This window comes from Rutidosis leptorrhynchoides, chromosome 10 (assembly GCF_046630445.1).
Source record: "Rutidosis leptorrhynchoides isolate AG116_Rl617_1_P2 chromosome 10, CSIRO_AGI_Rlap_v1, whole genome shotgun sequence".
In the NCBI taxonomy this organism is placed as follows: Eukaryota; Viridiplantae; Streptophyta; class Magnoliopsida; order Asterales; family Asteraceae; genus Rutidosis; species Rutidosis leptorrhynchoides.
Window position 1 is genome coordinate 345,913,920 of NC_092342.1, and position 26,985 is coordinate 345,940,904.

Sequence of the window (26,985 nt, forward strand, 5' to 3'; positions counted from 1 at the left end):
TATATTACAGTATATTACAGTATTACCTGTGCATATCTTTCATATGCATCACATGCCTGAAGTACCTATACCAACATAATATTAGAGTATGATTAGGTTGTACGGTCGAAGTCTGTATATGGCCGTACAATCCATTAGGGTTTCTAGGTTGATTTGAATTTCACTGTGTAATATCTCTGTATATACCGAATCAAGACTAGGTTTGCATTACACCTGAACCAGCAAATAATATAAAGGGGATGAACAAACCATGTAATAAAAAAAAAATACAGAAGTGCATAACTTTCTCTTCAAACTGTGCATAAAAACCATTTCAGATACATCAAACTCGACCACATTATGCATACAAAACTTGCAGATTTAATCTAAAAGTTCTTTACAGAAACCATCATCTTTTTTTGGTAAAATTTTAAAGAAAGATCCATCTTTAAGCAAGCTCAACCGTCTGAGGAGAAAGAGAACTGTACAGTATGCTATACAGAGAAACAATAGGGCCTGTTATTTGTTCTGGTTGATGGGGCCGGAAACATCCATATTATGAGGGTTTTCAAGGTGCAAAACAAGGTTAAAGCTTTTATCCGATTCGGTTATGATCCATTTGACTCGGATGTAATAGCAGTAGGAGGTTTTGACGGGTTAGAAGGGTGTGGTGGAGGAGCAGTTAAAGAATATGTAAGCCTCATTGAGGAAGAATTCTCGATCAGCCCAGCGATCCCAGCACTCGCTATTTGAGCATTTGAAGGAAGGAAAAGATCATGTTTCTGGTCTTTGTAAGCTGCCCAAACCTAAAGTCAAAATCACATTCATTTATCAGATGATACACTTGGGAAAAACAATCAAATTTTTCATCATCATACTTTGGTTTCTAGTATTTATCAAAGAAATGATGTTTAAACAATATATAAATTTAAACATATTTACCAAAATATATGTTGGTAAAAAAAAGTAAGATTAAAGATGGTGACTTACTTCTGAGGAATCTAGTATGTCACGAACTTTAGTACAGTGCGCTCCTTCTGTTGCAAATGCATGCAAAACCTACATCAACACAATAATGACCAATATTAGAACCTTCGGTATATACAGTAGCAGTATAAATACCCGTATTTATCGGCCAAACTGAAAAGAGCTAACCTCAATTGCAAGCACACGGCCAATGGATGCTTCAGACTCGTTCCATTTCATTTGAGAACAAAGTCCGTTTCTCCCTCCCGCTCTCCAATCAAGAAGGCCAAGCAGTACTTCAATCAGCCCAACCCTACATCACATGATTATGACTTCACGATCAATCAAAGTATCAACTAAATGTATGTAGCAGGGACTATTTATCATTTCACATACTTAAATAACTAATATTTTGTTACATCTACAAATATTTTGAATTTGCATGTTATCCACAAGCGTGCTTACCTGAGACCTTGTGCGACAAGTGCGTCCCTTGCTCTATTTCCAGCAACCACCACACGTTTAAGTGTCTCAAGTGCTAGTATACTTCCACCTTGCCATCCAATAGCTTTCATTAATAGTGGAACCACCTGCACCCAAAAAAAAGTGACAACTAAGCAGTCGCATTTCAAAGAGGTGAAAATACTTCACACAAAAAGAAAAGAAAAAACAAAAGGAAAACATGAAACTAATCACACAAATGTGAAAAAACTTTGAAACTTAAAATTCAACATAAAGATTCAAGGTAGAAATTTTGCCCAATTTAGTTATGAATAGACTAAGGTCGTTCTATCTCGAACAGGTCACTTCAGTAAAAGATAATAAGTTCAGTTAAACTCTCCCAAAACTACTTTTTAATATACATAAGTTCCTATATCATTTTGTAAAAATACAACAGACTATGTGAACTAATATAACATATGTATTCTTATTTGACACATTAAACCTTTAATGAATTCTTTTTATAAATCGATAACCCAGCTCAGACCATTTTGAGCAATACCAGTTGACATGTTTCATAACGAACCTATCTTAACACCAGGACACACACCACCTAACAAACACTTCTAACATTTTTCTCACAATTTCCTCCATATCCAAGATCCTGACGAGAAACTTAAATTTGAACTTTTTATGTCGTACAAGAAAAAGTGTATGTACCTGAGTTGTCCCGACACTAGTCGCCGCCATCGCTTCAGCACAAGTTGTGCTAGCTGCTAATTGATGTAGAACCCGTAAGCAGCTAAGGCGCACCTTTTCTTGAGGAGTTTGTGATGCCTGAGATAGATTTTCCTCACCTTCAAAGGGTGCATTTGGAGTTCTAGATTCTTCTGAGGACATTGTTCCACGCCTTGCCTCAAAGGCTACTGCAGACAACAATTTGGGCACGTACCCCAAGTATCCAACATGATCTGCCAGTGCAGGGTGGACCCGCAACAAAGATACCAATGCAGCAGATAACAGTAGTGGAAGTTCGGGATCAGATCCCTGAGTGTCGTGATGTGTAGCAGCAATCGATGAAAGATACTGATCCAGAAGTCCTTCCAAAAATCTCTTCGGATTTCTAAGTGGGAATTTCGGATCTTTCAAGAATAGCCTCACGTAGATTCCACCGACCTGTTTGAACATTTGGAAATATAAGTAAGTTGGCAATGTTGACCCATCACATTTACATTTACATATGTATAAGTCAATTCAGGTTATATCTTATCTTTTGCAAATATATAGGATTAAAGGGTATAGTCACAAACATTTCGCTTTAAAGAAAACAAGTCTACCTGGTTGAAAGCCGCCTAAACCTTTTTTCATACACTGCAATCTACTATTTCACCTTATTCAACTATTAGATAATCATACTTGACACTAAATTACTTCTAAAAAATTGGTATCAAATGCTTAATACTAGAGGTGCAAACTTGGCCCATTTACTTAAAAATGGGTTAATTTGAGCCACAACTTATTTCTAATGGAATATAAATGCATGTTAAAGAGAACAGGTCAAATGGTTCACACTGCTAAAATATGATTCTTTAACATAGATTACACATATATATATATATATATTTCGAACTAAAATGTTTACAATCAACCCGTTCCGTACCCAAAATATATCCATTCTGGACCATTAACAACTTGAATAACCCACCCATTTTGCTAAGTTTAAACATAACAAATGGCAGTAAGTAAATACCTGAGGCTCATCTCTCATATCTTGTTGGCTAGGTGCTTGTTCTGGTACATCCCAATCAAAAACACGACCTTTCATTTGCTCCTGGTAAACATCTGAAGCCATTGTAGCAACTTGTGCAGCCAAGGAAGCCGCCATTGCTGGTGTCCATACAAGTTCTGGAGTTTCAGTTGTTTGTTCAAGAGCACTTACAACAACCTCACCAGGACCATCTCTTATAATAGACACCAATCCATCTGGCAAAAATCTTGCCAGTGTAATAGCCACCCTCGGCCCATGCATTGGTTGTGCAACAAGCTTCCCTAATAAAGAGGCTGCTGCCGCTCTCTGAGGTAGTGGGACTTCTTCTGCTTGAAGAACACACAGTTTTGATAAATGTCCATTACCCAAAAAAGAGTCCACATAACTATTTATATATGTCCCAAAATAAATGTCTATTACCTAAAAAAAAAGGTAAAAGTCTATAAAGTTCCAATTTTACCCTTTTTATAAATGGAAGATAAAAGTAAACTGACCATTAACTGATTTATGAATATTGAAATTGTTGTTTTGTAACTTATTTGATTAATATATCAAGGGAAATTTGGACAAATTAGCATTCTATCATAAATTGAAACTTTTTAGTTGAGGGACTTTCGTGATGGAGGGACAATAAAAAGAGACAGGAAACTATGTTTCTGGTGAAGGCACCCAACCCAACCCAAATTACCATGGCCCATATCCACCCAGTGAGCCACTTCTAACAAAAACAGACAAAAAACCTACCACGTAATGGGAGAAGAAGTTCAAGAATGTAGACAGCTCCACCATGCTTAGCGGCTGCCCATGCAAGTTCTGGTGTAGTTGCTAGGGCATAAAGAACGTGAAGAACCCCTTCACGACAATTAGGGGCCGAGTGAAGCATTTGTAGCAGAAGAAGAACACTAGACCCATCAGCTACCATAGCCTCCAAACAAGGAGCATGCGTGGTTAAACGTGACAGCACACTCAAACATAGTTGAGAAATGTTGCTTCCAGGTGAAGCGGGCACAGAAAAGCATTCAAACAGAGGTAGTAATTTTTCTTTTGACGAAAATACAGATGCCAAATTTGGGTCACTCGTTAGCAAATTCTGCAAAAAGAAAAAAAGAGTAAGCACTCCTCCCTATTTCTTAACCAAAGAGGACTTATTTTTATAGATTTGATCTTCCATTCATTCTAAGTGATGGAATGATGTTGAGGTGGCAATTTTGACTTATTGACTTATGATTAGGTCTATTCAGGTTATGCTTTGTCTTAACTGTCCAAACAGGTAACAAAAACCGAGTTAAAAAAGTTACCCAATGTGTACTTTCAATGCATACTAAAAAACAAGATCATGAATCAAATTATATAATTCTATGTGTCATATTCCAACATTCTAAAAATTCCTTTACACAGGTTTGTTTAACCTATACCAATAGATTGGCTGTTCTTTATTTGACCCATTACCAAAAGAGTCCATTTTGCCACCTCTAGTAACATGAGAAAAAAAATCATAATGATACCTTAAGAGAAGTCAGCCCAAGTTGTAGGTTCCCAACCATGCCCAAATCATCCTTTTCTGTTAAGTTGCCATCAGATGATGTTGCATGATCTTCTGCACTTTTCTCATTATTGCTTTCAACGTCTGGTTTCTCATGGTTTGAGCCACTAATTTGAGTATCAGGCTGCGTAACAAATTGATTGTGTACAATGTTCGATATAAATTCAACAAGAGCAACACAAAAGGATTCAGGTTCACTGATCTCAAAGTCGGGCTGATCATTATAGACCCGTAAATACACATTTCCAATAAGCGTCTCTTTCGATAGAGCTTCATATAAGAAGTCTTTAGAATCTTGCAAGCTATGAGAACCATCAGGTGCTAATGCTGCACGTTTTTGGTCTACAAACTTCAATAGCTCTGCTCGGGTTGAAGAATTCCAAATAATCTGCAACCATATACCACGATGAATGGTAATTATGCTCCCATTCCTCGTAAAAAACATGAAAAAGAACCTAGTAGAAAATTTAGCCAACATCTGGGTGTGATAGCCCCTATTTAAGTTTCTGTATTCGAACTTCTCAAGATTATCTGATTATATGGGTCCTAGGTAAATAGGTAATCTGTGTTTGATGACAAGCTTCATAAAAACTACAACATAACAGTAGATACAAAGTAAACAGGTACTTCCAGTTCATCTTTAAGATAATTAATGTTGTTGCATCTAGTATGAAACAGATAATCTAAAGCAAAGTTACAATGATCATTCTTATCCTCTCTTTAACCTAATTTAGAAGAATTGTATTCTTATTTTCTTGAAGGCATCATTTTCTGACATGTTAGTTATTAAATCTTGAAAAATTCGGAAAATTGTCAAACTCTAAAACATCTAGTTGTCTGACTCTTGCTATTGCAACTTCTAATAACTAGAACACATCCAAACACTGAATATTATGGCCTGATTTATTTTTAAAAAAAATCCTTTAATAGCAGTTGAAATAGAATGCAGCAGTTATAAGAGTAGAGTACTGCTAATCCTCCTAATACATTCATCTAGCCTATTAAATCCAGTAACACAAATGCAAAGATCTCCATAAATATCTAAAAGCAAGAAGTTTTTTTACCTCTGGTAACTCCAAATTCGAGTTTAGTTTTATCAAGAGGTCCTTTGGAAGCTCGTCTTTAAGCATGCTGGCAAGTTTAGGAGTTAGAAGAGCCTTTAGAGCGTCAGCTGCTTCTTGGTTATAAGGTGTTGAGCTTTCAACTGACATGCCACTAATTCTTGACAATGCATGTGCAGCTCGTACTGCATGCAAATTTTTAGCACTTTGCACACTAACGCCAACTCCATGCGCCTCTGTGGTGTCGGATTCTTCTACTGTTGAGTCATACTCGAGCAACAACGGTATAAGATACCTAATCACAAAGAATGAAGTAACCCATATCAAAGAATAGTCGGAAAATAGTCATAAGATGACTACAAACAAAATAAACAAAGTTTACAAGATACAAGCTGCGAGCTTATATCATAGTTAAAACAAACAGTAGAGCAATTTATATGAACTAAATAAAGTTGGAAGTTGGAAGTAGAGGTGGTGATATGACTTGATAAGGTGTGTCGAGTAACGGTCAGTGTGGTCAAAGCGGGAGTCGGGCAAGGGCGGATCCGCAAAGATATTTGTTTTTATCAACTTGATTGAATTTGAAAGAAAAATAGTATCCTGAATATGATTGCAAAAACTATATTATCTAAAACTACTGCTATATAGCAATTTAGGAGATCCTTGATGCACAAGAATACATTTAGGGTAACTTTTAACCTGTTACACCCCTTTCATTTTTACTAATGTCACTCAACAAGTTAACAATAATACGAGGGTGGTGGCCTAATGGTAAAAACCTGATCTCTAAGGGTGATAATACCTAGAGGTCCCAAGTTTGAATTCTAGGAGCAAAAAAATATACCCCTTAGTGGCCACAGGGGTTCGGACTACCCACAAAGCAAGTGGTAGCCCTGAGATTTGTCAGCTCGCAAATTCTCAAGTAACAATAAATTCATTTAACATTATAACCCTTTAACACTTTATATTGAATACATAACCATATGACCAATAATATAAGTGAATGGGTTGCAATTGCCACCTCTAATTGTAAGTATGACTAGTACAGCAAACTTACCACAACACCCCAGCCTTTAACAAGGCGTTCTGTAGCTCGGAGGACACACAAAGATGAGCAATGGTCTGAAGGGCTGCATCTACAGCTGCTGGTGCGAGCTCCAGTTCAGTACAATGCACAATGTCTTCAACTAACCCTGATAACTCCAGCACCTCGGCTCTAGCACTCTCAAACTGGCTCAAACTAGAAAATGTCCGCATCACGTTTGTCACAATGATGGTGGATGGTTCGTTAGCGTGAGTAGTTGGTTGAACCACACACATGCAACGTGAAAGAAGTGTTGATAAAAGCTGTATCCCACCATCCCTCACAAGCTCTTCACCATTTAATGCAGAAGATACACACCTACAATTTACAAGCACGAGACCTCCATTATAAAAAGTACAAGATAAAGATATATATATATATATATATATATATAGGGGCAGGATCAATGGGGAAGTAACCAATCGGGGGGAAGCGGGGGGAAGCAAATTTTTTTTTTTTTTTCGTTTTTTTTGAAATTTTTTTTTCCCGGCATCAAGATCACACAAAAATATGAACATTTAGAAAAGACACTTCGTGATGAATGTTATTATTTAGGCGGGAAAACGATCGACAAAAATAACATTCAAGATAATATTGTTCGTGAAGAATATGAACGTTTTTTTTTTCATGTTTTGTGAAGTAAAATTTAGCCCGATTTAGGGTTTAGGGTTTAGGGTTTAGGGTTTGGTGTTTTGGGTTTATTCCATAAACCCAAAACACCAAACCCTAAACCCTAAACCCTAAACCGTTCGTGTTAAAAACTCAATCTAAATCCTAAATCTAAACCCTAAATCTAAACCCTAAACCCTAAATTTCTAAACCCTAATATCTAAACCCTATAAACCCTAATATCTAAACCCTAATATCTAAACCCTAATAGCTAAAATCTCAAAATATGCTCGAAAAACACGATAATTGTTATATATTACTTCTTCGAGCGTTTTCCCGCCAAAATAAAAACATTTATCACAAAGTGTCTCTACTAAATGTTCATATTTTCATCTCATCTATAATGTTCGTGAACAAAGTTTTTTCAAAAAACGAAAAGAAAAAAAAAAAAGTTTTTGCTTCCCCCCGAATGGTTACTTCCCTCTTGATCCTACCACTATATATATATACTTACGTAAGCCATGTGAGCTCTGAGGCTGCAACAAGTAAAGGTGCACGTTCGGACGATAAGAAATTGATATCATCATTATCGACTGTCACAGCATTTAACAACATTGGATATCCAGCATATTTGAATGGTTCCAGGACATCTCCATAGCGTCTATATAGAATGCATTGCCCCTTAAGCAAAAGCAGCAACCTCCATGGTTGTGGACCTTGCAAACCTTGCATTGTGGCCTATGCAGAATCATTAAAATAGATTAAATTACTTAATATAACTTTCTGGAAGAACAAACCATTACAATTATGTACATCAACAGGCCAAATTCTCTTATAGTTATAGAGGTGAAAGATGGGTCGGTTGGTGGGTGGGTGGCTAACAGGTTTTTCTAAAACCTACATTTTATAAATATATACTGTCCCATTCATGATAGAAGCAACTCTATATTTACAACCTATCTATGACCAAAATGATGTAGGGGGTTTTGTTTAATACAGATATAGACTTTCAACCTGTTCAACATGTTTCCATGTAAGCTAACATCTCTTCTTTTTACCTCTTAGACCCATCAGAAACAAAGTACAAGTGTCGAAACAGAGTTAGTTTATATTTTATGCACGATCATGTGCAAGTTTTAAATTGGAATTTAAGCAAATTCATTGCAGAAACTTTGAAGCAAAAGAAAAATCTTACTTGTAGGCGCTCATATGCTTTCTGAACTGCAAGAAACTTCTCTCTCCCTTGAGGATTTTTGTCCGGATGATATTTCATTGCAAGTTTTCTATACTGCCTCTTAAGCTTTTCTTCATCAATATTCTCAATTTTCTTTGATAAGCTAGAGTTATCATCTGCATAGTTATTTTCAGAGTCATCTCTTGTTACATCACTTAAAGATATCTGTAATATTTTACAGGCTTCTTCCTCAGAGAGATCCATAGGTTTTCTTGTTAATTCCTCACGCCACATTACAAGTAGTGATTGTAAGAACTCGACATGTTCAACGATAGGCCAATTTGGAAACTGAATCTCATCACATAAGTTGCGAAGGTAATATCGGTGACACCACATCTCGTCTCGAAGTTCAGGATACGTGACAGGTGGCATAGGAGCATAATCATATAAGCAATGACAATGCTGTGATAATTTCTGGGGAAAGTCACCAAGATGTTGCAAAACCTACAAGAAAAAGAAGCATAAATCTCTTAGAACGTTGTGAACATAGTTTATGCTTCATTTCTAATGGGTCAAGCAAGTATAATACATATTTTCTTGAAAGGGAATGGGTCAGAACTAGTCAAAAAGTGTCTTTTTTAACGCCTGCATCCCACATTATTTTAAGAAATTTCTACCACTGTTATAATAAGCTAAGGGAAGGAAAACAAAACGGTAGCATATTGTTAGTTTATATTTTTATTGAAACTAAAATTACACGTTACAATAAAGGGAAAAGTTGAAGCATGTTATATTTCTAGCATACAACAAATCTTTTGCAATCATATTTGACACACAAGCAATTTAGAAACAAACTTGGACAACATACTACAGTCAACCCAGCCTAACCTTCAAAAAGCTTACCCATATTGACCTGAACCTATTGCATCCTAGAACCCAACCCACCCATTTAGCCACCTAGCATACTGATCACTGATCACACAAAGAGTGGAATACTGAGAAGTTTAAACTACCTGACGAATGAGATTGTCTGCTCGCATTTTGTGGGTCCATATAATCTCGGGGGTATCAGAATCAGAAACCATTGCTGCAGCAAATGCAGTTGGACCACTACGTTCAAGAACATAAAGTAGAGACTCGGGCAGAAGTCCACCGAGTACACTCCGTTTAGCCAAAGGCAACGATGAAGAAACTGCAGCTTCTTCACCACCATGAAAAGCTTGATGAACATGAGTAGTTGAAAACAGTTGAGCAATTGTATGAAGATTAGATCCAGGGTACGCTAAAGCAAAATAAAATACACCACTACTATATAGCCTTATCATTGCCTTTGGATTTCTAGTAACAACGGCCTTTATCAACGCAGCAGAAACCTCCACAATAGCTGGTTCCCCAGAAAGCATGGCCTAAAATACACTTGCTATTGAGTTAATGCTGATTTTTATTTCTTAAGATGTTAACAGTGTAACAAGTCATATAAACACACGGTTATGTAAAAGATCAAAATCGAGAAACACCTGTGCAATATGAGGAAGACAACGTGGACTAGACAAGATCCTTTTAACTCTAGGTGTTGGTGTAACAATCTCACCCGCATCATCTATATCTGAATGTGCAGACACCATGCTGTGTAGTATGGACAATGCTGCCTCACCTACCTGCAACAACGAATATCATTCATTAATCTTTATTCTATAACATACAACAAACAAAAAGTTATGGTGAACAGAAGATATACCAATAACATTGATCAGTGTAAAATTACGAAAGTTGAACCAAAAACAGCTCACAGAAACATGTTACAATAAAAGACGCTCCCTCCATCCCAAATTATCTGTCCATATTACTACTTGTACTTGGCCCCCAAATAATCTCCACTTCTAAATATGAATCGCTATTTTTAGCTAGTTACCCCTAACTAGTACCACCATACGGGTCTAAGAAACCATGTAATGATAGCATTAAGATCATGTGGTAAGAAAATTAGAAGGGTAATAAAGTTATTCTATCAAATAGAACTTTTGACTATCATCTTAAACTATGAGTTTTTAACTTGTGGACAAATGATTGGGGACAAAGGGAGTAATATATTAACTATCCTGAGTTCAGCAACTCTAGAAAGAAAAATGTTAGAAGAGATGTCCATTTTTCATACTTTGAAATGCATTTATGTAGGCAAGACGAACAAAGATGGGTATCTGGCACAAAAACGTTTTGGTGATGGATTAGACTTCCAAGAAATGTAAAGTTACTATTATAATGAATCAGTTACTTATCAAAAGTTTCAAGAAACATATATAAAAGCATTTACTGGTCAAGTCAACCAATTTGATCCCATATAATTCGGACCCCTTATGACCCGTTTCCCAACCCGCAAATCTTGATACCTCTACCATATAATGTACCTGGGGAGGAGTGAGGACAGGAACCCGGCCAGCCAGGGCCCACCGAAGTTCACGAATATCGCGCAACCTCTTCCAGTCGGGCATTCCAGAAGACCAACACTTTGTTGTCCAATCAATTGTCTTTTTTGACCAAAACCATCTGATAGCATCTTTCTCCACTGGGCCAGCTTGTGCACCATCCTTATCAATATACAACCATTCCTTCAAAGGTTCCATATGTGCAGATGCAGCTATCAAATTAGATTGCAAAGGAATAACTGTTCTTTCTGAAACTTCATGAACGGTTGTAAGTAAATCGACTGCCAGTACACACCCACCAACAAGAACACAGGCCTCCACATTTGATAACACCTTCATTAGAACCTGAAAAGAGTAGTTAGCATTCAGTTAGCAACATCATCAAGTTTCAAGCAACAGACCGTTATGTAATGCTAAGTCAACTCAAGCATTGAACTAGTCTGCACATACATACGAATATAGGTGGCAAATGTAGCTGGTCAGTCAGGTTCATTTAGAGGTCAAAACTCAAAACACATAAATATTTGTACTTGTCAGGTTGGCCTGAGACTTTTTGCCCAAGGTTGTTTAATGTGATCACTAAAAACTACATGCACTAATAATCTGAAACTTTTTACCTTAAGAAGCAGTAGCAAACGGTGTCTCAAAGCTCTATCATCAGTCCTGTCCAGAAGAACAGTAATGTGTGCTGTACCTTCAAAAGGACCAAGGGTACTATGATGTTGTTCATATACAATTGCCATTGATCTAGCGCACAGTTCTCTAACAGAGAACCCACCACCACCCCCAAAACCATCAAGTCTGCCCATATCACACCAATCATCAGATGCACCCATTTCATCAGGAACAGCACCATCAACGGTAAGCCCCGTGTCAGCATCACATAGAAACCGGTGATACAAAGCTCGGAAAAACGCAACCGGGTCCCGTAACGGGAATTTTTCTGCACGTGAATTGGTTCCACTTTCAAGCAGCAACCGTAAATAATATTGACCTACACAAACTTCTTTAGATAAGCTCGGATATCTGACTGAAAACTCAGTGTAATTCCAAGATATCTGAGGTTGACTATCTTGACCACTGGTTTCTAAAGATGAACTTCCCGCAACTATATCTTCAGTTCTCTCTTTTTCAACATCAAGTTTATGCACCTCGGATTGTAACGCCCCTCTTAACTCCTGTCGGGTCCGCTCATTCCAAATCAAATCGGCCCGGTTATGATCGAGACCAAAAGCCCGCCAAAATTCAGGCCAGTTCAATAGCAATCTTCCAGACCCGACCGGTGTATTCTCTATAACAATCTGAGCCGGAGCAATAAGATCTGAATTTGGGACACCATCGACATCAACCGAATTATGAACGCCCGAGTCAACTGACAAATTATCACCCGCAGATGGTGCATCGGGAGAAACAACACCTTCAGAATGATCAACGGGCAATTCATTTGACACGTTTTCACCTGTGTAAACAGCCGAGGACTGAATGGGCTGACCGAGCTGATCACTAACATCATAATTTCTAGGTGAGTTTACTCCTTTAACTGTATGATTCTTTCTTTGTTGAAGCAAGCGTTTTCTTCTACTACTCATAAACGAAGCTTCCTGATTAGAGTAATCTTCAGTAACGTCTCCCTCGGGGCGAGTGTGTAAATAAGCAACCAAGCCTGGTGGTAATACTCGGGATAGTAAATCAAGAGCTGGTTGATAAGAGTCGGCCCAAAGGCCCACAAGTTGTCGACTAACTTCACGTCTCTCACCAATAGGAAGAAAAAGAGCACTCAACAAATGTCTCAATAAAGCACCGTCACGTAAAGCAGCATCCCGCATTGATTCTGCTGCAATTGCGTCTTCTTCTGCGATTGTCCGCATGATCACCGCAACTATTTCACGTACACTTTCAGCAGGGTGTCCAAATAATACAAACAACCGACGTCTTAACCCCGCCACCTGGCGTAATAATTCAACAAAAACACTATATTGTGTGGTTTCACTGTGAGGGTCACATATCATTGCCTCTAAAACCTCCGCAATCGACATGGATAATAGAGGCGAAACAGACATCGATTTCAATCGGTTTACCAAAATTACAAGATTACCCTGATGAGCAAACAACACAGACTTGGTGTGCATGATTGTAGCATGATGATCACCTTTTGTGTCGGTTAATAAGTTGTTGTCTGTGGTCCCACCACCAATAAGAACCGCGATCAATTCTGCGGCTTCAGCCGCCACCCCTTCAGAACCGTTCCTTAACAAACCCATGATTCGGGCGACAGCAGCAGGGAATGACATCACATGTGAGGTGGCGGTTCTTGATGTCAATAATCTTCTTAAACAGGCAACAAACCCTATAACAGTGGCGGCTGCTTTAGGAGAAGGTTGTGGCAGTGGCGGCGCCTCTGGCGGCAGATTTGGAGCAGCAGGTAGCATTGTAATTAAAGCCATTAATGTTACTTCAGGCACTTCAGTATTAGGAGGGACACCAGTATAAGGAATGCATGCATTAAATTCTCTTATTCTTCGCCAAAGTTTGGCTCTTGAACCAGGAATCGAACCACCTTCGGTAACAGCATCTTTAGCCGATGCTGCCAGGTGTTTTAAGTGCAAGGTGGCGGTTTCTAAGTCGGCTTTAGCACGTTGTGGTGTACCAGATACTTGTTGAAGTTGTAGATAAGCTCTACCACATGGTGGATCAATAGGATGACCTGGCATAGTTAGCCTAGGCAGAACAGGCACTGAACACTGACCCTGTAAAATATAATAAAAATGCAGATTAAGATATGGATTTTGGTAATTAATTAAGAAAGCACAAAGTTATACCTCTGTTTGTATCATATCCCGAACCGCTGCAAGTAAACCATCTCTAGACGTGCTAGAATATATCTGAAACCAAAAGACTTGGTCAAAAAAAGTCAACTTGCAAAATATAACATGATCTTGGAGCAAAAATTCTCACATGAACTGGACATCCATCGTTAAACTCAATGGCAAATATCTGCGGTTCCTCAGCGAATCGCACAAGTGAACTCACTGCTGATAACGGACGAACAATAACAGCCTGTAACATTCAACATAGAAAGAGTTTAAAAAATCAATCTTTTAAAAAGATATCAAAATTTGACATTTACTTACTTCATAGTTTTTTGGGTGTCTCTCCACAAGTGAAACCTTGGTTAAAATAAGTTGACGAGATACAGCATCACCTTGTTCCCCGAGTCCCCCTTTTGGCCCAACTATCAGGCCCAACCCTGGTGGGCTAAGTGTCCCATGGGCAGCGGTTCGCAGTCTCATTACAGACCAGCCCCCACAAGGTGTTTCTTCGGCTCCAACACCGTCTTTAGCTGCATTTTACATTTTACATTTTATAGAATTACTAATGTAACATGAAAATAAATACATTAAGTGAACATCTACATGATAACATATACACTTACCCCTTCGTTGTAAATACTCATTAACAGTAAGCGATTGAGAACTTTCAACAGATAGTGATACTCCGACTGTTGACTTTGCAGTTTTTGTCTGGTCCAAACGTTAAAGAGTAATTTAATTATAGAAAACAAAAAAAAAACACTCATGGGACATAACTTAAACATGTAGAAGTAACTAGCTTACCAAACTTGCTATAATGGCAGAATTTAAAGTCCCTGAAGTAGCTTGAAAAGCTTTTGATTTTCTTCCATAAAGTGGACATAGAACAAAACCTCCGGGCTCGGCATTTTTCCTCCCGAACGTGTCAGAAAGAAGAATGATAGAAGGGTTATCCATGTCTCTAAAATCCAGACACCACCTTATATTCCCAGATTTTGAGTCAACAAGTTCAACTCCAACATAAGTCACTTTCAGTTTCTGTAGATAGATGATGTACTTAATCAGAAACGCTTCAGAGGATACTGACACGATAAATATTCTATGCTCTAAGCCAACTCATTCAGCCATAATTGGGTCATCAGATTTATCAAATTTAAGCAGTGCCTATTGATTTGTTTAGTTTTAATACGGATTAACATCTCAGAGCATCATTAACGGTCATTACAGATACGTTCTTCACTTTATAATTTAATTTACAGGTGCTTGATCTGTTGATACGTAGTAAGTCTACTAAATATACAAAACTTGCACGTATGTTATTCATGCTGTTTTCTGGTTTACTAAAGATTTGAAATTTAAAGGAATATATGTCAGAAGATGGTGATACGAATATCTCCATGAACCTTCCGACATATACCAAAAATGTTAGAACTTTCATATAAAGTCAGAAGATCTAATAGCTCAAACATATATATCGAAATCAGTGAAGCAAATATCTCAACTACTAAGTATAAACTATATACATTAGCTAGCAAGGCAGACACATCAAATCATGCATTTTGACACAAGTAACAAACAAGCATCTGTTTCCAGATTGTTTTGCATAGAACATTCTCATGACTTTATTATGCACTCAGCTTAACAAACAAGAACATTTATCCTGCCCAGAACAAGATAGAGCCTTATATATGAAGAACCCCTATTTACCATCAGTATGGCATTAGGGGTGTCTGATTTGTATTTAAAATAATTAGTGATATCTGAAGTCACCAGAATCAAACTTAAGGGTTTGGGGAACTATTTCTTGATTATAGAAGCCTATTGGTTTAGGTTATTAATCAAATTCAAAAAAAGCATTTTAGAAGTTGTTAAAGAGTAAAGACTTGTACTGAGTTGAATGTAAAACTACATAGCTATCCCTAGCTCTAAGCAACTGATTACATGGTCATTTCATTGTAATTCTAATAACTCAAGTTACAAAATCACTTTGAAAAAATTACCTTTATGCACTGTCTTTAAACACTTTGTAAAACATTTGCATGACATAAGCTTCGTTTTATGGCTACTAGGCATATTGAAATTAGAAACAAAAACGATGAACTCAGTTTTCACGGCTTATGAGCTTTGTGTTGGCTAATGTACAAAATCTGGAAAATAAGCATATCGCCTTTCCAAATTTCAATAAGCCTAGAATCCGGCATAGTAAGCTTACCTAAACATCCTTGAAGGCTAACTCTTCTAACACTCTACTAATAAGATCACTAATACAATTATCCCAAGCACAAATCAACAAACTATCACAAACCATATCATAAAAAATAGTACAGAAAACTTACAAATAGAGCCCACTCAGCAGTCTTTCTTCGTAGATGAAGCACCGAAAACTCTGCAACAGTACCAATTTTACTCCACCTTATTCTATGCAACTCAGTCAATATACTTGCTCTATACCTAGACGAAAACTTCACCCCTTTAAACTTTCCACGCCCATCTGTTCTCACATTTACATTGAACTCCAACGTATTCTCATCCTTCCCTATAATCGGTGACGCACCTTCATAATCATTACTCGCATCATACGAATTAGTCACCGTCAACGTAGTAGGGTCCAGTGTTGATATACTATAATTCGATATACACAATATCCTCTTATACCTTCCACGCCATGAGTGCTTAATCACTAAATACCGTGCAAGGTACTCCGGCTCTTCTAATGAAGATGGTAGCTGTGTTGATGGTGGTTGCGGTTTAACAGGTGGCGACGACGAACTAGTAGACGGTTCGGGTGGCGGATGGTGCGTTTGATCGGCTGTATGGCGGCTAACAAAGTCCATTTGTGGAAGATATTGTAAGGAATATGGTTTAGGAGGGCTAGGTCTAAGAAAGGACCATAATCCAGTACCGGCCGCAGCCGGTAGGCCCGACGGTCTCTGGCGAGACTGATTCGCACCCAGTGCTTCTAACAGAAAGTGAAATAGTAACTACAAACCCTACAATCACAGCATTAAACTCTCATGCATATTAACTTCAAACAATTCATTATAAATATGTATGTATGTGATTAAGTGATGAAAAACCCTAGGTCGGTGGATCGGAATTGAGTTGAATAAGTTGGCGGTAAGTTGATCGGAAACAAAAAAGAAGATCGTAAGTAGAGGAGTGAATGAATTGATGAACAATATGAAATTAAATGATGGATACGGAAGGGAATTATTATGATCGAATTGAATTTGGTGAAAGATGTAGTGAAAACGGAGATAGGGTTATGAAATTGTGAATAAACAGTAGTGATTATGATTATGATGATTAAGGATTTAGGAGATTAGGGTTTGGGGATTAATTTGGTTGATCGGAAAAAGAGAGAAATAACGACGATTTTAGTTTATATTTGGTTGCTGGTGGATTGACAGTCATGCCGCGAGTATTTTTTTTTTTTTTTTTTTTTTTTTTTTTTTACGAGTAACCCCACTGGGCCAGAGCACATTGGCCCCCCACCGCAGGTAAACCCCGGGTAAACGGCAAGCCAGCCCTCCACCGCTACCAGGTAAGGCATTCTCCAGTTTGGTCATTAAATGCGGGCACCCCTTAGGATTGAACCCGAGACCTCCCCTTCACTGAAAGTGCTGGTGGCCACCCAGGCTAGGCCTGGATGGTTATGCCGCGAGTATTGTTTTTGCCTGTGACAGCTATTTCTTTTTCTGATCGATTTTATATTTCGTCACTCTATTTATTTAAAAACATTTTGTAGAGCTTACAAAGATATAAAGATTTGTTAATATAATTTATTAATTTTTAATGACAATTATAGAAATGTCTCTCTTTTTTACATGTTAACGACATCCTCAAACGATCGATAAATCCTTTATTAATTCAAAATTGATCAAGAACGTAAAAATGGTTATTTAATTTATAAACTAGTGAAATAACCCGTGAAATCACGGATTGATTTAAACGAAACAATTTAATGACATGTTTTAAGTATTACGTGAATGTAAATGTTAAAGTTATTTATTTTAATGACCCGTTTGAGTAAGAAAATTGTCGTTGTTTTTACAAATATATAGAGACATGTATTTTCGCATACATATATAACGTAATTAATTTCGTAAAAAGAATCCATATTTAAATATTAATAATATAATAATTATAATTATAATTATTATATTAAAAGTATATAATAGTAATAAAGTTCGCTCAAAGTTGAGTATTTATATTTTTAATAATAATAATAATAAGTAATAATAAATGTCTTTTAAATTTTTTTAGAAAATTAAAATTACAATTTATGAGAGATTAGTATTTCCTTTTATAAAAAATTTCGTATTATATTTTTAATTAAATTGATATATAATTATGACATCATCATTATGAAAAGTAAAGAGTAATTTAACTTAAGAATGATGTCATCATTTTAGAGATTTATTAGACTATATATATATATATATATATATATAAAAGATTACTTAATAATGTTTAACCTAAAACTAAATACTTTTAGTTAAAGTAGTTAACCGTAAAACTAAATAATATAATTATAATAATTCTAGTTAAAATGGTTACAATATTATTTATCCTATAACTAAATAGTTTTAGTTAAAATAGTTAATCTGATAACTTTTATATTTTTACTAGCACTCTGTTATTTTTTTAATAAATTTAATCGTTCGAAATAAAAATAATTAAACACGAACTTTGATACTACTTCCCTTATCTGAATTAATGTGTCAATTTTGACTTAGCACACACTTTTATGATGCTCCACCAAACTACACATTTGACCTATCAAAATTTGTTCTAAAATTCTTTTTCTAGGGTTATAGGCGATGGAGCAGACACTGTTTTCTGGTCAGATTGCTAGCTCACAGATGTGCCGCTGAAGAAAAAATTCTCGAGACTTTTCAGGTTGGAGGAAGATCCGAATGCAAAAGTGATCGATCGAGTGGGTTGGAACGGTACTAACTGCACTGGTGCGTGGAGTTGGAGTCGAGAGCCGATTGGAAGAACAGCAAATGAAGCACCGGGCCTGCGTGATTTGATTACATCGGTGATTATCAATACAGAGAAAAAAGATTTTTGGGGATGGAAGTTAAACAACAACAACGGGTTCGCTACGGGGATTCTTGCAGATAATATTGATAACCGATTACTTAATGCAGGTACCAACGTATGCGAGACAATCGGGAACAATTTGGTTCCAAAAAAGGTAGAGATTTTTGTGTGGAGATTAAGGAAAAAGCGGTTGCCCGTCTTGATAGAGCTTGACAAACGAGGCATTGACCTCAACTCGGTTCGATGCTCCATTTGTGATGGCGATATTGAGATGGTTGACCACTCACTTATTTTTTGTAATAAATCCATGGATGTGTGGTCGAAGATATTTGATTGGTGGGGTCTTAATGGTATCGCAAATGCTAGCATTATGGATCTTTTTGGCGAAGGTTTTGGTTCGAACTCATCGGGTATTAGTGCAAAGATATTGCAAGCGGTAATTTGGACGAGTGGCTACCTAATTTGAAAGAATCGAAATCAATCGGTGTTTAAGAACAAATGTTTGACCGCTCCGAGTGCTCTTTGTGAAATTCAAGTTACCTCTTATGATTGGATTTCAAGAAGATGCAAAGCAAAGGTGATCGATTGACATAATTGGCGACATAATCCGCAAGTATTTCTTTCGTGAACGTTAAGGTGTATCCGTGATTGTCTAGCTACTCTTGTTTAGGTTACTAACTTAGCATCCTTCTAGTGTAGTTAGTGTAACAACCCAACATTGATTTACCAAAAACACGACACAAAAAAAAAATTCTGTGACTGCCCATCTGGACGGCGTCCAGAAATCGGGACGGCGTCCAGCCTTTACAACTGGGACGGCGTCCAAGGATTTGGGACGACGTCCCAATGAACTAAAAAGTACTGATCAGTTTTTTGTTTACACGCGAGCGGAAAACACGCTCCCCGACACTTTTCAACGAAACCATTTTCACAATATGACATATTAAGTAAAACTAAGATATTGCCACCATAAAAACAAGTTTTACAACCCCGGGCTCACAATGACCTGTTTTACAAATAAAGTCGCAGTTTTGACCCATTTATCTCTTTAGACGTATTAGAACTCTACAACCCAACCCGATACCAAGAGCATAATCCCGGGGACTACCAAAACCCCCATCCGCGTCCAATTATCCGAAAGCTACCCCATCACGCCCAACTGCTCCTGCACGTCTAGTCTAACAACTAGCTAGCATCAATAATACAATACCTGTAAAAAGGTAAACAACGAGAGGGGTAAGCCGAGGCTTAGTGAATGCAATAATTATACACATACATATATAATATACCTACTTGCAAACACTTACTCACATACCGCATACATGCTAGCAATACAATTAGCTTATCATCACAATTACAAGCTATAACCTCCAATAATCAAGCTAGCATAACAAAAGCATATATAATATGAACAAATATAATATGCTTACGCTACAACACAAATAACCATGGTTAACCAATAGTACAAGGGAACGGCGCTCGCGAAAACGCCATCGGTGTTCACAACATCCGTTAGGGCACTTAACACCTCGCACCACTAACCCCTAGGGTGGCACCTTAACACCTCGGCACATCACCCCGAGTGGCATCTTAACACCTCGATGCAACACTCATTATTTTACGGAGTGGTGTCTTAACACCTCGACACTACACTCCTAGGTGGCATCTTAACACCTCGATGCTACACCCGAGTGGCATCTTAACACCTTGATGCTACACTCTTCACGTGAAACATGGTGTCTTAGCACCTCGACACTACACATTTCACGCTACAACAAATAGATACATTATATACCTACACATATAATTATTCCACTCACCTCGAATTGCCCGCACAAGTCATAAACGTAAATCGCCTCCAAAAGCAACCGAACAAACCTTTTACCTATAATACGCATATAGATATACAAACAATCAACATACATTCTCTACGAGAGAATTCGCCTTCAACACCCTTAACCAAGGGTTTACACCTATCACCACAAACCGCCCATTTAGACACATAAAGTGGACTTCACCAATTACCACTACGGGTGATAATTCCGACCCATCCAACAAGTACAATTTAACCAAAATTATATTTGACACCATTTAAACCAATCTAGGTCTTAACCAAAATTGCTTAAATCATTAACCAACCCAAAACCCGCAAAATATCAAAATAGTGGGTTTCCATAAACCCTCTTCATCATCTAAAAGGGTTTTACAAATAACAAGCTCAAACCCTAAATGTACACAAGAATCTTAACAATGAAATTCGGAGTTGAGACTTACCAATACTACCAAAATGTAGCCGTGAATGAAAGGAACAACTTTAACTCTCGAGCTTTGACCCGAAACGCTCATCTTCTTCACCAAACCAAGCTTTCTCACTCTAAATTAACCCTCTCTCTCTTAAATAAGATGAGAGTGTTTTGTGTGGGTGAGAATGAGCTCCAAATGGAGTTCTAGATCATTTTTGATGATCCCAAACCGACCCCAAGTGAAAAGACCCAAATACCCCTTTTAATTTGAGTAAAATAGAGCTGCTGGCCCGTCAGGCCTTCTGGACGGCGTCCAAAATGGCCGGACGGCGTCCCACGCTTCATTCTTGGACGGCATCCCAAAGTCTGGACGGAGTCCCAATGAACTAAGCCTGAAACTGAACTTGTTTTGGTCGTAACTTTCAAACCGTAACTCCGTTTTTGACGAATCAAATATCGTTGGAAACGTAATGAGATTTACTATCCAATGGTAAGGTTTTAGAACATCAACTCCAACTTTATTTGGGATCCAAATATACACTTACATGCCTCGTATTTCGAATGTCGTTCGAAATAACTCGTAACTGAAAAATGGGTGTTACAACTCTCCCCCACTTAAATTGGATCACGTCCTCATGATCCGCACAAACACTAGAAGTTAAGCACTTCTCCCACGAACATTTCCGCTTCCAACGCGGAGTCACACAAGTAGTAAACTCATCCGAATCCTCGCTTCGTGCACTAACGCATCATAATACAACAACCGTACTTCACAATCGTCCTAAAAGAAGGACAATTCACCGGCAACCATCGTCGTCACACCTCACGATTCCTACAAAACACAACAAAGCCCGTCATCCATAACATCATCCGTGAATTCTAAGATCCCACCACACGCTAATGATCACTAGCGTGCACTACCGCAATAAACGATATCTCATACACTCAACGTCCAGAATTTCCATTTAGGAAATACGAAAAATACCACATTTTCCTTCAAGTTCTCATGGCAACAACACGCAACAAGCGTCATCCATAACTATATCGCCCTATGTGATCTTCTAAATTCACTACGCCGCGAACCAAGTCTTACATTAATCCAAATCGAGAAGGATTCATGCTTCCTTAAAATTTCGTACTCATTCGGTTCATAACCGTACTACTCGACCGATCATTCCTGAATATTCTTTAGGCCAAGAACCAAAATCCATCCGGCTCTACACCGGATCATTCCTTCAACGAAAAAATTTTAATAACCCCGCAATAACACTTAAGAAGCACCACTTTCCCGCCGATCGATCCACACACGACTATACGTCACTGGATTAATCCAGGACGACAATAATACACCACGAATTAGACGAAACATCAACACATCGTCATAGGGTTTCTCCTCTGAACCATACAATACGGCTTCCTAGTACTAGCATAGAAGCTATTCGTATACCAAAATCCCGTCAACGGTGAATCATCATCACAAAATTTCCGCAATTCGCCACACGACTCACAAAAATATTCACCATGCCGGGTGAACTTTCCTACCTAGACCGTCCGTTAAGGATGGTCTCAACATTTCAATGCAACTAACAGTCGCATCACTAGGGAGCACACTCTCGCAAAGTCGCATCACTAGGGAGCACACTCTCGCAAACAAACAACATCTGCGTGTCTCGATGTGAGACAGTCAAAATCAACACTCTCCGCCTCACATTCGTCCATAAAGTGGAATAATTCACTGACAATCTTCACGATTGCGTTTCCCGACAGGGAAAATACGATATTCGCCACGATATCGAACTCGTTCTCATTCAATTATATTGTCCGGGTTTCATGACAACCCAGATTTTTCACTACTGGAGCACTCGCAACGACACTTCATTCTCTCACTCCGGGATCTCAAACTTCACATTTCGTCTCATACCGCACATTGGTACTACACGACCACCTTACATAGGAAGTCTTACACTTCCTTCGATCCCATCATCACAATCTTCACGCATAACATTCTCGAGTTGTAACTCACAATCGTAAAGCACGATCTCGAGTCGACATTAGCAACCCGTCACTCTTCCTCGTTAGGAACTCCGAATACCTATTGAGGCTTAGCACGGTACGCTCCGACATTTCACTATACATAACACCACTGGAGTTTTCCTCGGGCGGCAGTAAAAACTCCCCCACTTAGGATTCAGCTCCACATTCTAACCGCCGAGATGATAACACCCCGCGGAATTACATTCCACGAAATACATGACCATTCTCATTATTGGTCATACTCACCAAATCACTGTAAACTCACATTAGGCTCTCAGAGCCTTCATACACGATCACTTGAGATGTCGTACACGCGACAACCCCGCACCTTCATTGAAATGTCCCGTTCTTATTGATTAAAAACGTTCCATATTAATTGATTTCGTTGCGAGGTTTTGACCTCTATATGAGACGTTTTTCAAAGACTGCATTCATTTTTAAACAAACCATAACCTTTATTTCATCAATAAAGGTTTAAAAAGCTTTACGTAGATTATCAAATAATGATAATCTAAAATATCCTGTTTACACACGACCATTACATAATGGTTTACAATACAAATATGTTACAACAAAATAAGTTTCTTGAATGCAGTTTTTACACGATATCATACAAGCATGGACTCCAAATCTTGTCCTTATTTAAGTATGCGACAGCGGAAGCTCTTAATAATCACCTGAGAATAAACATGCTTAAAACGTCAACAAAAATGTTGGTGAGTTATAGGTTTAACCTATATATATCAAATCGTAACAATAGACCACAAGATTTCATATTTCAATACACATCCCATACATAGAGATAAAAATCATTCATATGGTGAACACCTGGTAACCGACAATAACAAGATGCATATATAAGAATATCCCCATCATTCCGGGACACCCTTCGGATATGATATAAATTTCGAAGTACTAAAGCATCCGGTACTTTGGATGGGGTTTGTTAGGCCCAATAGATCTATCTTTAGGATTCGCGTCAATTAGGGTGTCTGTTCCCTAATTCTTAGATTACCAGACTTAATAAAAAGGGGCATATTCGATTTCGATAATTCAACCATAGAATGTAGTTTCACGTACTTGTGTCTATTTTGTAAATCATTTATAAAACCTGCATGTATTCTCATCCCAAAAATATTAGATTTTAAAAGTGGGACTATAACTCACTTTCACAGATTTTTACTTCGTCGGGAAGTAAGACTTGGCCACTGGTTGATTCACGAACCTATAACAATATATACATATATATCAAAGTATGTTCAAAATATATTTACAACACTTTTAATATATTTTGATGTTTTAAGTTTATTAAGTCAGCTGTCCTCGTTAGTAACCTACAACTAGTTGTCCACAGTTAGATGTACAGAAATAAATCGATAAATATTATCTTGAATCAATCCACGACCCAGTGTATACGTATCTCAGTATTGATCACAACTCAAACTATATATATTTTGGAATCAACCTCAACCCTGTATAGCTAACTCCAACATTCACATATAGAGTGTCTATGGTTGTTCCGAAATATATATAGATGTGTCGACATGATAGGTCGAAACATTGTATACGTGTCTATGGTATCTCAAGATTACATAATATATAATACAAGTTGATTAAGTTATGGTTGGAATAGATTTGTTACCAATTTTCACGTAGCTAAAATGAGAAAAATTATCCAATCTTGTTTTACCCATAACTTCTTCATTTTAAATCCGTTTTGAGTGAATCAAATTGCTATGGTTTCATATTGAACTCTATTTTATGAATCTAAACAAAAAAAGTATAGGTTTCTAGTCGGAAAAATAAGTTACAAGTCGTTTTTGTAAAGGTAGTCATTTCAGTCGAAAGAACGACGTCTAGATGACCATTTTAGAAAACATACTTCCACTTTGAGTTTAACCATAATTTTTGGATATAGTTTCATGTTCATAATAAAAATCATTTTCTCAGAATAACAACTTTTAAATCAAAGTTTATCATAGTTTTTAATTAACTAACCCAAAACAGCCCGCGGTGTTACTACGACGGCGTAAATCCGGTTTTACGGTGTTTTTCGTGTTTCCAGGTTTTAAATCATTAAGTTAGCATATCATATAGATATAGAACATGTGTTTAGTTGATTTTAAAAGTCAAGTTAGAAGGATTAACTTTTGTTTGCGAACAAGTTTAGAATTAACTAAACTATGTTCTAGTGATTACAAGTTTAAACCTTCGAATAAGATAGCTTTATATGTATGAATCGAATGATGTTATGAACATCATTACTACCTTAAGTTCCTTGGATGAACCTACTGGAAAAGAGAAAAATGGATCTAGCTTCAATGGATCCTTGGATGGCTCAAAGTTCTTGAAGCAAAATCATGACACGAAAACAAGTTCAAGTAAGATCATCACTTGAAATAAGATTGTTATAGTTATAGAAATTGAACCAAAGTTTGAATATGATTATTACCTTGTATTAGAATGATAACCTACTGTAAGAAACAAAGATTTCTTGAGGTTGGATGATCACCTTACAAGATTGGAAGTGAGCTAGCAAACTTGAAAGTATTCTTGATTTTATGAAACTAGAACTTTTGGAATTTATGAAGAACACTTAGAACTTGAAGATAGAACTTGAGAGAGTTCAATTAGATGAAGAAAATTGAAGAATGAAAGTGTTTGTAGGTGTTTTTAGTCGTTGGTGTATGGATTAGATATAAAGGATATGTAATTTTGTTTTCATGTAAATAAGTCATGAATGATTACTCATATTTTTGTAATTTTATGAGATATTTCATGCTAGTTGCCAAATGATGGTTCCCACATGTGTTAGGTGACTCACATGGGCTGCTAAGAGCTGATCATTGGAGTGTATATACCAATAGTACATACATCTAAAAGCTGTGTATTGTACGAGTACGAATACGGGTGCATACGAGTAGAATTGTTGATGAAACTGAACGAGGATGTAATTGTAAGCATTTTTGTTAAGTAGAAGTATTTTGATAAGTGTATTGAAGTCTTTCAAAAGTGTATAAATACATATTAAAACACTACATGTATATACATTTTAACTGAGTCGTTAAGTCATCGTTAGTCGTTACATGTAAGTGTTGTTTTGAAACCTTTAGGTTAACGATCTTGTTAAATGTTGTTAACCCAATGTTTATAATATCAAAAGAGATTTTAAATTATTATATTATCATGATATTATGATGTACGAATATCTCTTAATATGATATATATACATTAAATGTCGTTACAACGATAAACGTTACATATATGTCTCGTTTCAAAATCATTAAGTTAGTAGTCTTGTTTTTACATATGTAGTTCATTGTTAATATAATTAATGATATGTTTACTTATCATAATATCATGTTAACTATATATATAACCATATATATGTCATCATATAGTTTTTTACAAGGTTTAACGTTCGTGAATCACCGGTCAACTTGGGTGGTCAATTGTCTATATGAAACCTATTTCAATTAATCAAGTCTTAACAAGTTTGATTGCTTAACATGTTGGAAACATTTAATCATGTAAATATCAATCTCAATTAATATATATAAACATGGAAAAGTTCGGGTCACTACAGTACCTACCCGTTAAATAAATTTCGTCCCGAAATTTTAAGCTGTTGAAGGTGTTGACGAATCTTCTGGAAATAGATGCGGGTATTTCTTCTTCATCTGATCTTCACGCTCCCAGGTGAACTCGGGTCCTCTACGAGCATTCCATCGAACCTTAACAATTGGTATCTTGTTTTGCTTAAGTCTTTTAACCTCACGATCCATTATTTCGACGGGTTCT

At 37.1% G+C, this 26,985-nt stretch overlaps 2 protein-coding genes across 3 annotated transcripts; one reads left to right on the forward strand and one right to left on the reverse strand.

Annotated features, from left to right (window-relative positions):
- Positions 1-218: 218 nt before the first annotated feature.
- On the reverse strand, positions 219-17,277 carry LOC139872775 (dnaJ homolog subfamily C GRV2). Of its 2 annotated transcripts, none has more exons than XM_071860702.1 (22): positions 16,195-17,277; positions 14,663-14,896; positions 14,482-14,569; positions 14,180-14,388; positions 14,004-14,105; positions 13,868-13,930; positions 11,666-13,795; positions 11,031-11,393; positions 10,143-10,283; positions 9,639-10,031; positions 8,647-9,129; positions 7,966-8,189; positions 6,816-7,160; positions 5,762-6,053; positions 4,660-5,085; positions 3,899-4,244; positions 3,137-3,480; positions 2,107-2,562; positions 1,411-1,535; positions 1,135-1,258; positions 970-1,038; positions 219-785 (listed from the first exon to the last, which is right to left on the reverse strand). In XM_071860702.1, the coding sequence occupies exons 1-22, from the start codon at positions 16,690-16,692 to the stop codon at positions 588-590; spliced, it is 7,653 nt and encodes a 2,550-aa protein (XP_071716803.1). In that variant the 5' UTR covers positions 16,693-17,277; the 3' UTR covers positions 219-587. The 2 variants fall into 2 exon arrangements, with proteins under 2 accessions (XP_071716803.1, XP_071716802.1); XM_071860701.1 differs by having other exon boundaries at positions 3,137-3,483.
- A 1,404-nt stretch (positions 17,278-18,681) lies between these two features.
- On the forward strand, positions 18,682-19,373 carry LOC139871448 (uncharacterized). Its single transcript, XM_071859159.1, has 2 exons — positions 18,682-18,695; positions 18,761-19,373. Exons 1-2 carry the CDS (start codon positions 18,682-18,684, stop codon positions 19,371-19,373), a joined length of 627 nt encoding a protein of 208 aa, XP_071715260.1.
- The last annotated feature ends 7,612 nt before the right edge of the window (positions 19,374-26,985 follow it).